The sequence below is a fragment of the Lepidochelys kempii genome, chromosome 5, assembly GCF_965140285.1.
Source record: "Lepidochelys kempii isolate rLepKem1 chromosome 5, rLepKem1.hap1, whole genome shotgun sequence".
NCBI classification, from domain to species: domain Eukaryota; kingdom Metazoa; phylum Chordata; order Testudines; family Cheloniidae; genus Lepidochelys; species Lepidochelys kempii.
Window position 1 is genome coordinate 99,968,143 of NC_136384.1, and position 12,139 is coordinate 99,980,281.

The window sequence follows — 12,139 nt, forward strand, 5'->3', positions numbered from 1 at the left end:
CTGCTTAAATTGATAGCAGTCTAGTCTACTTGCTTTCCAAAAGACCGTTCTAATTCTTGAGGTAGCTTGTATAGTTATTGGACAAACAAATTAAACTATAGTTCAATTTAAAATCAATTTCTTTATACTGCCATCTATATATTTTACGCATTTATTTGCTGGTCAGCATTCTAAACTTGGTATGTCTCATATTGGCTTATTCGTCCCTGAACAAGCCCTGCCTGTTTGTTGTTAAAAACAGTGTATAAAGCAGTCTTGCAATTCTGTTTGCCTGGGATGAATTTTTTTTGTTTTGTGGAGTGGCTGTGAGGTTGAGTGAATAAATAGGAGTGTCTTTTCCCCTCCCCCCCATCATGTAAAGGGTGGGCATGTAGGGTTGTATAGGGTTTTTTGAGCATGGGCTGGTAAACTTGCATGACAGGCTTGCAAGGTTGATGAAGTATATCTTGTCCCAATGAATAAATACAGTATATATCTCGGTCTCCAGCTGAAACCAAGAGTATATATACCTCAATGCAAGGTTGGCAAAAGTTTGCTCAAGGGCCACATCTAATTTTCATACACTGGAACAGAGATGCAGCCTGTGGAGACTACACACTCTAGGATGCAAAGCTCTATCTTGAATCAAATTCCCTAGCTAGATCGCTTCAAAGATCTGAGCTGCCTAGCACTTTCTTCTAAAAGATAAGGGAATAGCCATGGGCTCTGTTGTAGATGTCTGAGGTCCTCGCATTGGCAACCACTGCCCCTTACTTAATGTAGCTGGTAAAAATTTACCGCATTGCCCTCTTCATAGAGTCAGAGAGATTTTAAGAAGCTTATTTGTGAAGTTTATTTTACTGCATGAGGCATTTAGTTAGGAAGGCATATTTAAGTGGGATGTCTGGGAAGTTTCCAGGTTGTGTGTTCAAGAACCAAGAAGGTGGGCAGAGGTAGAAGACATAGAAATCAGAAAATGAGGGGTGGGGGGGTAATATGGTCTGAGTAGAATGGGAGAAGTGGGCAGACTGTTAAGTTTAGAGTAATAATTGGTAAAAGAAAATAAGTTGTCTAATTATATTTTACTTGTGTTTATTTTTAAGAGATGAAATTGGGTTAATACCTTGTCCTGAAGCCAGGTATAACCGGAGCCCTATAGTGCTGATAGAAAACAAGCTTGGCGTGGAGAGTTGGTGTGTCAAGCTTCTTTTGCCATATGTCCACAACAAACTCCTCCTCTATAGACAAAGAAAGCAATGGCTGAACAAAGATGGTAAGTTACTTGGTTGACTGAATTCCTGTATGTTTCCCACTATGTAGTTTTTGATCATCTCTGATACTATGCAGTCCACTTTAAATGTATACTTGGTAGTGTTTTGGAATAACCTAGTGAAATGGGGAAGGAGAAAGGGAACCTATTGCACAAGCTAGCATGGCCATCTTGTAAGTTGTTTCTTCTACCTAAGTTGAGATTCCAACTCATTTTTTTGTCCCCAAGCTGTAAGTGGTGTAGAGAGAGAAGCTATTCCTTTCCCTAATTCAGGAGAAATGTTACTGTGTTGGGAGGGAATTTTATCTAACTCTTCTTGGTCAGAAGACTGATGATATATAGCTCTTGGTGGAAGAGGAGTGAGGGATTTTCAAGGTTTATAGGACCCGAGGGGGAAATCATTTATATAAACAAATCTATGTTCTAGAGCTCCTGTTTGCTTTACTAACTCACTTTTGCAAGTGTCTAAAGATATTGCTGACTTTGAATACTTTAACATCCTTTTTAGGAAAAGGGCTGTGAAGTTCTGCTTCGTTTGTGGGAGTGTCACTAGGTGGTCAGCATGATTTAGAGAGGAGGGATAGCTGTGACATTTGACAAATGACTTTTATGGATAAAATCACTCAGTTTCTCTGTAAAACAAAGTTGTGTTTGTAAGCTATGGATGAAGGGTAAGATCTGTCTAAGCAATATGAAATTTCTCAGTGTTATTCCTTGAAAAATAGATCTGTGTCTCTGCGGAAAAACTGAAATACCGTATACCTCTTGTAAATGGACTGAAAACTCTGTTCAGTAGGTTGGTACAGCAGCTTAGATGTTACATCACAAATCTATTGCATTGTGGACAGGTCGGGGGGGGACCGCCTTCAAGTCACAGGATCATGCTAATATACTTTAAAAATGTGAACAAGAAAGGAAAGGAGAACTGTGTTGAAAATGCTTTTGCTACAGTGGCACTCAAACTGTAGCCCTCAAACATCTTATAAGTCTATCATCATATCACCTATGATATGAAGATAGACTTATAAGATGCACCCTTTTCTGCCCCAAAGCTGGGGAAAATAGAAGTGCGTTGCAGCTTACCCTCATGGTCAATGGATTTGAACTGTTTTAAACCAAAGAGTATGTTGGATGCCAAAGTCCGTGGCCCCTCACAAACTGTGCCTTGCTGTCAGCACCCTCTCAGTCCTGGTGATTGTAGTTGTGACAGGATTACATGGGCACAAAGGCAGCCTTTCACTTAGGTAGGTTCTGAGATATTTAGGGCTTTTTTAGATTAAAACCATTACCTTTAAACGACACTGGGAAATCAGTAGGCAGCTGATGCAAATCATACAATGCAATAGGGTCTCCTAATGACATATGCCACTTACTAAGTGAGCTGCTGTACTCTGCTCCAGTGTGAGTTTCCAGGTGGATTTTAGATGTATCCCCAAGTAGGGTTTGCCTAGATTAGGAAAAGAGATCTATATTAACTAGTCCCAATTTTTCACTAGTGTAGACGCATCTTGATTTAGGTGGGTGAGGTCCACCATAAGTGCTCCATAATTTATGTTTGACGTGAGGTGTAGAATTGGTTGTCTTCAACCTAATGTTGGCATGTTAGTCACTTTTGAATTGTTAGCTCTCACAAGAGCTTCATATATATTCTGGATAATATGGAGGAAGATGATTGAGCCTTCTGGAACTCTGCCTGTGAGCAGTCTAGAGATGGAGGATGATGCCCATTATTAGGCTCCGTGTTTGTCGCAAAGGTCATGGAAATCATGGATTCCATGACTTCTGCAGTGGCCACTGTGGCTGACCGGAGGACTGCCCAAGCAGCTGACCCTGGAGTTAGCTGTCAGACTGGCTGGAGGAGTAGCAGATGGAGCAGCTGTTGGCTTCCCAGGGCTCCCTTCCCCGGCGGCGGCCAGAGTAGCCGCTGGTCGCCTGGGCCCTCCCACTATGATTCTATTGGGGTAGAATATGATTCTATTCCCTCCCACTATGATTCTATTGGGGTATTTATGGTATAAGTGCCAGGGGCGGCAAACTTTTTGGCCCGAGGGCCACATCTGGGTGGGAAAATGGCATGCAGGGCCTGAATGTAGGGCTGAGGCAGGGGCTTGGGGTGCAGGAGGGAGTGCGGGGTGTGGGAGGGGGTGCGGTGTGCAGGAAGGGGCTCAGGGCAAGGGGTTGGGGCAGAGGAGGTGTTGCAGAGTGCGGGAGGGGGCTCAGGGAAGGGGGTTGGGGTTCAGGTGCAGGAGGGGTGTGGCAGGGGCTCAGGGCAGGGGGTTGGGGTGTGGCGGGGGTTTGGAGTGCGGGTTCTGGCCCAGTGCTGCTTACCCGGAGTGGCTCTAGGGTGGCAGCGGCACGCGCTGGAGCCAGGGCAGACTCCCTGCCTGCCTGCCCTGACCCCGTGCCACTCCTGGAAGCGGCTGGCACCATGTCACTGCGGCCCCTGGAGGAGGGGGCACAGAGGGCTCTGCATGTTGCCCTTGCCGGCAGGCGCTGGTAGGCACCGCCCCCCTCCCCTCGCCAGCTCCCATTGGCCGGGAACGGGGAACCACGGCCAATGGGAGTTGTGGGGGGTGGGGGGAGCAGCTCAGGGCAGCACTCGGAGCCCTCTGCCCTCCCTCCCCCAGGAGCCGCAGGGACGTGGTGCCGCTCGCTTCCAGGAGCGGTTCGGGACTGCACCGCCAAGGGGTGGCAATCCTGCGGGCCGAATTCAAAGCCCTGATGGACCGGATGCGGGCCATAGTTTGCCCACTCTAGTATAAGTCATGGACAGGTCACGGGCTGTGATTTTTTTGTTTCTTGCCCATAACCTGTCCATGACTTTTACAGAAAAATACCTGTGATTAAATCGTAGCCTTACCTCTAATGATTCTTCAGGTTTATTTTTGGGGGGAGAGAACCTGACCTATTTCAGTTCACCCGTAGTCTCTTGCAGGTGGAATTGGAATATTTTGTGAACAATGGCATTATATGCCAAAAATATATCTAGCAGAATGAGTATGAGCGTACTTTCCTTGTCTCTGGATGGGGGAAGTTATTTATCAGAATAGCAGGTGCCATCTCTGTTAGGTTTCAGGCCAGGTTACTGTGCAGAGGACTCTTGTACTGGTAGGTAACAGTCTACCAATGTCTGTCGTGCAGTCTTCATGATATCCGCAGGGTGACAAGAGTCATAGAATATTAGGGTTGGAAGAGACCTCAGGAGGTCATCTAGTCCAATCCCCTCCTCAAAGCAGGACCAACCACAACTAAATCATCCCAGCTAGGGCTTTGTCAGGATGGGCCATAAAAACCTCTAAGGATGGAGATTCCACAACCTCCCTTGTAACCCATTCCAATGCTTCACCACCCTCCTAGTGAAATAGTGTTTCCTAATATCCAACCTAGACTTCCCTCACTACAACTTGAGACTATTTATTCTTGTTCTGTCATCTGCCACCACTGAGCACAGTGTAGCCCCATCCTCTTTGGAACCCCCCCTTCAGGTAGTTGAATGCTTCTATCACTCTATCCCCTCACTCTTCTCTTCTGCAGAATAAATAAACCCAGTTCCCTCATCCTCTTCTCGTAAGTCATGTGCCCCAGCCCCCTAATAATTTTTGTTGCCCTCCACTGGACTCTCTCCAATTTGTCCACATCCCTTCTGTAGTGGGGGGACCAAAACTGGATGCAGTACTCCAGGTTTGGCCTCACCAGTGCCGAATAGAGGGGAATAATGGCTTCCCTCAATCTGCTGGCAATGCTCCTACTAATACAGCCCAATATGCCGTTGGCCTTCTTGGCAACAAGGGCACAGTGGTGACCCATATCCAGCTTCCCGTCCACTGTAATCCCCAGGTCCTTTTCTGCAGAACTGCTGCTTAACCAGTTGGTCCCCAGTCTGTAGCGGTGCTTGGGATTCTTCCTTCCTAAGTGCAGGACTCTGCACTTGTCCTTGTTGAACCTCATCAGATTTCTTTTGGCCCAATCCTCCAATTTGTTTAGGTCACTCTGGACCCTATCACTATCCTCCAACTTATCTACCTCTCCCCCCAGCTTAGTGTCCTCTGCGAACTTGCTGAAGGTACAGTTAATCCCATCATTAATGAAGATGTTGAACAAAACCGGCCCCAGGACCAACTCCGCTTGATACCGGCTGCCAACTAGACTGCCAACTAGACATCGAGCCATTGATCACTACCAGTTGAGCCCAACAACCTAGCCAAGCTTTCTATCCACCATATAGTCCATTCATCCAATCCATACTTCTTTAATTTGCTAGCAAGAATACTGTGTGAGAATGTATCCAAAGCTTTGCTAAAGTCAATATATATCACATCCACTGCTTTCCCCATATCCACAGAGCCAGTTTACCTTCTACAATCAGGTTGGTCAGGCATGACTTGCCCTTTGTGAATCCATGTTGACTGTTCCTGATCACTTTCCTCTCCTCTTCAAAATGGATTCCTTGAGGACCTGCTCCATGATTTTGCTGGGGAATGAAGTGAGGCTGACTTGTGTATAGTTCCCTGGGTTCTTTTTCTTCCCTTTTTTAAATATGGGCATTATATTTGCCTTTTTCTAATCGTCTGGGATCTCCCCTGATCGCCACGAATTTTCAATGGTGGCCAATGCCTCTGCAATCACATCAGCTAACTCCCTCAGCACCCTTGGATGCATTAGATCTGGACCCATGGACTTGTGTATGTCCAGGTTTTCTAAATAGTCCTTAACCTGTTCTTTCACGGCTGAGGGCTGCTCACCTCCTCTCCATACTGTGTTGTCCAGTGCAGCAGTCTGGGAGCTGACCTTGTCTGTGAAGACCAATGCAAAAAAAGCATTGAGTACTTCAGCTTTTCCACATCATCTGTCATTATGTTGCTTCCCCCATTCAGTAAGGGTCCCACACTTTCCCTGACCACCACCTTGTTGCTAACATACTTGGCATGTCCGCCCTTGGCATGGTACATGGTAACATACCTGGCATGTCAGTACTGGGAGTTGTCTTGCCACAACTTTCTATATACTCTATGATCAGAAATAGAAGATTTGATATTGTCCAAACAAAGTGATGGTTTCTTCATTAAAGGCCATATAATCTCCTATAAAAAGACTGTCAATGTGCTATTTCTAAGAAAGGCACTGACAGTTTCCACCAGTCATGGACCACTTTCTGTCCTGATGCACAATGAGTTCATTGCTGCTGGATAACCGCAGCCCCACTACTGATACCCAATTCAGTTGGCAGGTTATTGTCCAGAATGAACTCTCTTCCAAGCAGCCAATGGCATTTAATACAGTTCTCATGCTGTGCTGTTGGGATCAGGTAAAAGGATCTATATTTGTTTCTGAAAAATGGGCTTTCATGAAGAAATATCTGCTTTTGTTCCTGAGTTTGAGACTATCATGGCTTTAGCTGATCAGAGTTAGGGATATGGGGATCCTTTCCCACTGGTGCAGTAGGCTAATCATGACAGGGATGCAAGGAGACACACAGACACACAAACTTCAGCAAGCAGACTATTTTTTCCCAACCCAGAGATGGAGGTAACTGGGCTGAATGGAACTTTCCAAAGTTTGAAAGGAAAGATTAAGGTTTAGATAAGGGAATATGTGTGTATAGGGATTTTTGTTCTAACCCTTTGCTCTGCATGCTATTTATGTTTGGGTGAATGAATAATAAATGGTTTGTTTTTGAAGAAGCTGTTTGGGGGTTATCATAGTCAGCTTGCTGATCATGGAGGAAAAGGGCTTACAGGTTCCAAACGTGAAAGCCCCAGCGGTGTTAACCTGGTTAGGAAACGGGGGCTCCCACCCAGACATCTAGTCCCAGAGTGGTTGGACTTCAGCGTTCCATTCTTTTGAAAAGTCACTCAAAAGGGACTCTGAAAGGCCTAAAATGTAGCTTGCCTTGTAACTGTGACATCAGTGTAATACTGTTTGACAATAACAAGATCTGGATCATTTCCATGGGTCTGGTTGCTACTGATGCATTCAGATCTGATAGAAACCTATGACCATATCTGATCTCAAATTCTCAGTTTGAGAACTCTTCTAAACCTCAGTAGAAAGAATTTTAAATGCAAAACATAAATAGTTAAGTCTGACATGGTATCAGAAACCAATGTGAATTTGAAGTGATAGCTGACTTAGATGGACTAGTCAGAACATTAGCTTATCATACAGGCACCGGTGAGGTGTGTGTGGATTGTCTGGCAGTTCCTTCACATGCAGAATTTCCTGATTGGACCTAGATTGTTATAGAAAAGTCCTGCCCTAGAAAAGCCTCAGCAGACAGAAAAATGCTTTCTACATCTGTAGTCCAAATTAAACATATAATGCAAAGCTTGTTTCATTTTTGGATGTAAGCAAGAAGGCAACCATTGGTTCTTATTTAGTCTCCAGCTCCCTACTAGCTAAATTTGTCCTATTCTCATAGAATCAGGTGGTTTGTTGTAGTAAGGCTCAGATCTGCAAACAGTATTTGCTCATTCAGTTACTCTTGTTAGCAATGTTCAGGGCGGAAGTTGAAGTCTTTTAATTCTGTCTCTGACAGAGCCTGTCTGAAGTCCTTTCATCCCAAAATACAGACCATAAAACTGTCATCTTACAAATATTTCAAGAGTGTGAAATCCAGGTTTTTGTCTTTTTCTCTTGAAGAGAGACTCCCTTTTCCATTGTTTTTAACAGAAAGCAAACAAAAAGTGCCTGGTGCGAGATGGTCTGCAAAATTGTTCAGGTTTGTCCAACTTTTAAAGTGATGATCTGTATGTTCTCAAGACTCTGCTATATTAATGACCTGCTTTATATGCCAAACTCTGCTTTAAGTGTTGGATAACATGCTTTACCCTTAACTGAACACTGCCTTTGTCAAGATAGAGAAGTTTGGCAGAATTCATAAGCTGAAATGATGGAGACGATGAATGCCGAAAAATTCAATAATCCTGTGACTGAGTTACAGAAAGGAATTTGTTTTCATGTAGATTGTTATACATAATCTTCCAAACGTAGACATTACTTGACTTAGAATCTAAACTGTGATATCCTCATATGCTAAAGCCCCACACAGCACTTCTTACTCAGGCAAAATGCCTTTTCACTTTTAATAGAACTTTGCATGGTGGGCAGGTCTCTTCTGGTTATAATGCCAAGTATAGATTTGGTTCTCATTGGTGCTAAAGTCATTAGCCTCTTGGGTGGGAAAAAGTTTGGCAATTGAAATTGTATTCTAGTCTTTTCCAATTGGTATAATTGGAAGTTCCGTAAACAATCTTAAATACAGGAGTGAAAATAAATGGCTCTGCTTCAAATATCAACTCTTGCAAGTAAATGATACATAATCATCATTTGCTAGCAGGATCTCATAAGAAGCAAGTACATTGTAATGAGTTATTGATTATTTATTGAGACAAGTGCTTAATCTACAGCTGGTCCTTGTTACGTACTTACATAGAGAGAAGGAAATTCAGAGTTTTTTGGAATCCAGAAAAATAGGGCCATGACTAAGCCACCTTGCCATAGAATCTTACTAAACTACAGCTTTCTCCAACTTCTTTGGAAAACTGAAGGTTTTAAAATATCCTAGGTTTACTACACACTTTGTGATCCCTCCTATAATGTTTAGATTTTATGCATGTATACTGAATATATACTGTGTGTAGTGTCATCACAAATTGTTCAGCTGATTACTAGAGGTTATTGTGAATATCTTCAGTCTATTTGATATAAAATGCTCAGTTACCACATATTATTTAGCATTGTATACTCCACAGTCTTCTTTATTCCAACAAGGAATAAAAGGAGTGTTTCTGATATTTTTATTTACAATTGAGAGCATTAATATGTAGAGTGTGATATCAAGATGCTTGTTTAGGCATTACAGGGCATCCAGTAGTATGGTTCTGGTTAGGAACTGGTTACTGTCTTCACTGTGAATGCTTGTTGCTCAAAAGAAAGCAGAAGAATAGCTTAAGGTAGCTATTTAGAGAACTGGACAGTAACGGTCTTGGTAACTGTGGCCCTGATTCTGTATTGACTTATGCATGTGCATAGCCTCATAGACATGGGTAAGTCCTGTTGGTTTCAAAGTTAAACACTTACGTCTTTGCAAAATCAGAGCCCTACTCTTAGTGTACCATAATTCTAAAAGTGTTGTAATCCTTTTTTCACCACTGAACAGATGTACCTTTTGAAATTAAAATGTCCTATTTCTATAGATTTGTGGTTTCATTTTTACAGTTGTGAGCTGAAAAGCATGCGCGTCATCTTTTTTTATTTTATTTTCTGGTACAGCCAAATAAAAACAAACACAAAGAATCTAGGGCCACATTCACTTCTTACAGCTGAAGAGACTCTCATTTCTGAAAGCAGCCCTGTGCAATGAGCAGGTATGCTGCTGCATTCTGCATAAACCACACCCAGCAGCAAAGACCTGTTAAGAGTGAATTAAAAAGTAAACAAATCATATGACCCTAAGGCATGTCTTACTTTTGCGGTATTGTCACAGGAAAAGTAAAGGTGCAGCAGGAAACCAATCCTATTTTGTCCTACGGCTGACACATGGCTTTCCATGGAAAGAATGGCAAAAAATGCCCCTAAAATTCATAAAGGGAACCATACGTTCAAAACCCTCACTTCTCACAGAAAAAAATCTGCTATTTTTGCAAGTAATGGCTAAGATGACTCTAAGTACTTTTTTTGTTTGTCCTCTTCATGCATTTGACAACAATTTTTGTATAGTTTCACCCTATTCCCTGTATAGTCAATTGGCTTCCCTTGTTTTTGTGGGTTTTTCACGTGGCATTAGGGGGTGAAATGTTTTTAACATAGTAAAATGTGATTGTAAAACCACAAAAAGTGACAGAGGGACAGAAGTGTCATGTCTGAAACTAATCTTACTCTTCAGTTATTATTCCATTTAAACTGACTAGATTTCAAGTTGGTGGTGTTCCTGATCCTTGACATAATAAGATGCACTAACCTGGAAATTTGTCTGATACATGGTTGTAATTCTTAATAGGATTAATTAACATTAGTTTGGCAAGTGCATCCACATCAAGTATAAACAAAGTTTGTTTTTTAAACTATTTTAGCTTAATTAATGTCCAATTTAGCTTAGCTAAAATTTTGTTTATCACAGTTGACCCTTTGTATAGTGATGCTACGTAATAATAATTACACACAAAAACAACATTGCAACCTTAACAATGATTTTTAAAGTCAAGCACTCAAAAGCTAGGAAAAAGCCAGAATTAAGGTTGTCTGTGCATCCTAGTACCAGTATCCTGGCCCAGCCAATCCTACTTTCCTCCTTGAGGCTTGCTAAGTCCCAATCTCCCCACTGACTTCCAGTTTTCCTCCCTGTCCCCACACCCAAACATAGTATCCTTGACCAGTCAGTGCCAGTCTCCCTTCAGCTCCTCATGCAGTCTGTGCTCTCCCTCCACAATATCCCCCACTGGCTCCCAGTCATTCTCCTCCTCCTGGCTTCCAAGCTAGTTTCTCTCTCCTCCTCCAGTGCCAGTCTTACCAGACTCCTTGTCTTAAACTAGTCCTTTCCCTTCCCTTGGTCTGTTTTTTGTTCCATATGCGTTTGAAGCAGATGGTTTTCTCCTCCTGAGTGCCAGCTAGGGGGGCACTGAGAGCACAGGAGAGACATGCTCTCTATTCTCAGTTCCTGTGCATGGCCCCACCTATTGAGCAAGTTCAAATTGCAGTCTTTTTCAGAGGTTTACAACTTGGCCAAATTTGGGTGGATTTTCACAAGGACAGGAAAAAGGCACATTCCTGACGCACAAGGGTGCTCCTTGCAAATTTCTAATCTCTGCTCCGGAGTATGGGGGCACTAGAGTATTTCAAAGAGAATGTTCCAATTTCAATTTTTTTTATATTGGCAAAATGTATTTTTTCTTAGCCTTGTTCTCAGAAACAGTTGAACTGTTCTGGGTGAAATTTTCCAAAAACTTTCAGCCTGACACAGCTATCCAGCATGGAAAATTCAGCCCAAATGGTTAAAGTTTGGCCAAGTTACAAGCATCTGAAAATAGGGTCTTATAATGGGTATGTGAGGCAACCTTAATGATAGGCAGTGCTGCCTGCCACACCTACAATATTACTTAAAGAATGGACGAAGGGAGGAAAACATACCATACCAGTGATGAGTCACATTGCAGGAATTGGTAATACCTTAGGTTAAACATTTATTTATTAATGTACAAAATAAGATGCTCAGGGCTCTTTCTCGTCTTGAGAGGAAAGGAGGTTGCAGTTTATAATACTGAACATTCAAGAGATTTTTCTGTTTTAATAATCACAGATTGGAGAAACCATCAGAGGAATGATATGAAAATCCCAACTGCCCAAGTGGGGGAGTTATGCTGGTTCATGTTTAGCAGTGATGTATGTCCATCTCTGTATTTTCTTCCTTACCATTTTGCCATCTAGTAGGTTGCTTAGATGAATCTTGCATTTGTGGTGAATTTACTTTAGAAGAGTCATTATCTCCTCTATTCTCTTGATCTATTTTGAAAGAGGATAAGGCTGACATGTTTGTATAACGTGATTTTTAAGTAATGGTGGTGTAATCAGAGCTTTTGAGTTTTTGCCTTTTATCATGTCTGTAACTATAAATAAATATTTCAAATCAGTGATTCCCAAACTTTAACAACCTGTGAACCCCTTTCACTAAGATGTCAAGCCTTGCAAACTCCCTTCTAAAAACGAATATTTCCAGGGATTTTCTCCTTTACATGAGCATAACTAATAAAAGCAGTGATCTTCGAAATATAAAATTTGTTTTTATGACATGCTTATTACACACTATTTATTATTAATTATGATTTATCATTACGGTACTTTTATTACATTTATGAAAATGGCAACACTCTTCCAAGATCTCACTTTCATAGCTTG

At 42.3% G+C, this 12,139-nt stretch overlaps 1 protein-coding gene across 9 annotated transcripts in view; it reads left to right on the forward strand.

The window, feature by feature from the left end:
- PTAR1 (protein prenyltransferase alpha subunit repeat containing 1) overlaps positions 1 to 12,139 on the forward strand; it is a 183,559-nt gene that overhangs the window by 4,521 nt on the left and 166,899 nt on the right. For all 9 annotated transcript variants that reach the window (XR_013635840.1, XM_078852887.1, XM_073345206.2 and 6 more), the window contains exon 2: positions 1,083 to 1,252. Coding sequence is in view for 8 of the 9 variants with exons in the window: in XM_078852887.1 (XP_078709013.1) it covers positions 1,083 to 1,252 (170 nt within the window). In the remaining variant the exon portion in view is untranslated. The remainder of the gene's footprint in view (positions 1 to 1,082; positions 1,253 to 12,139) is intronic.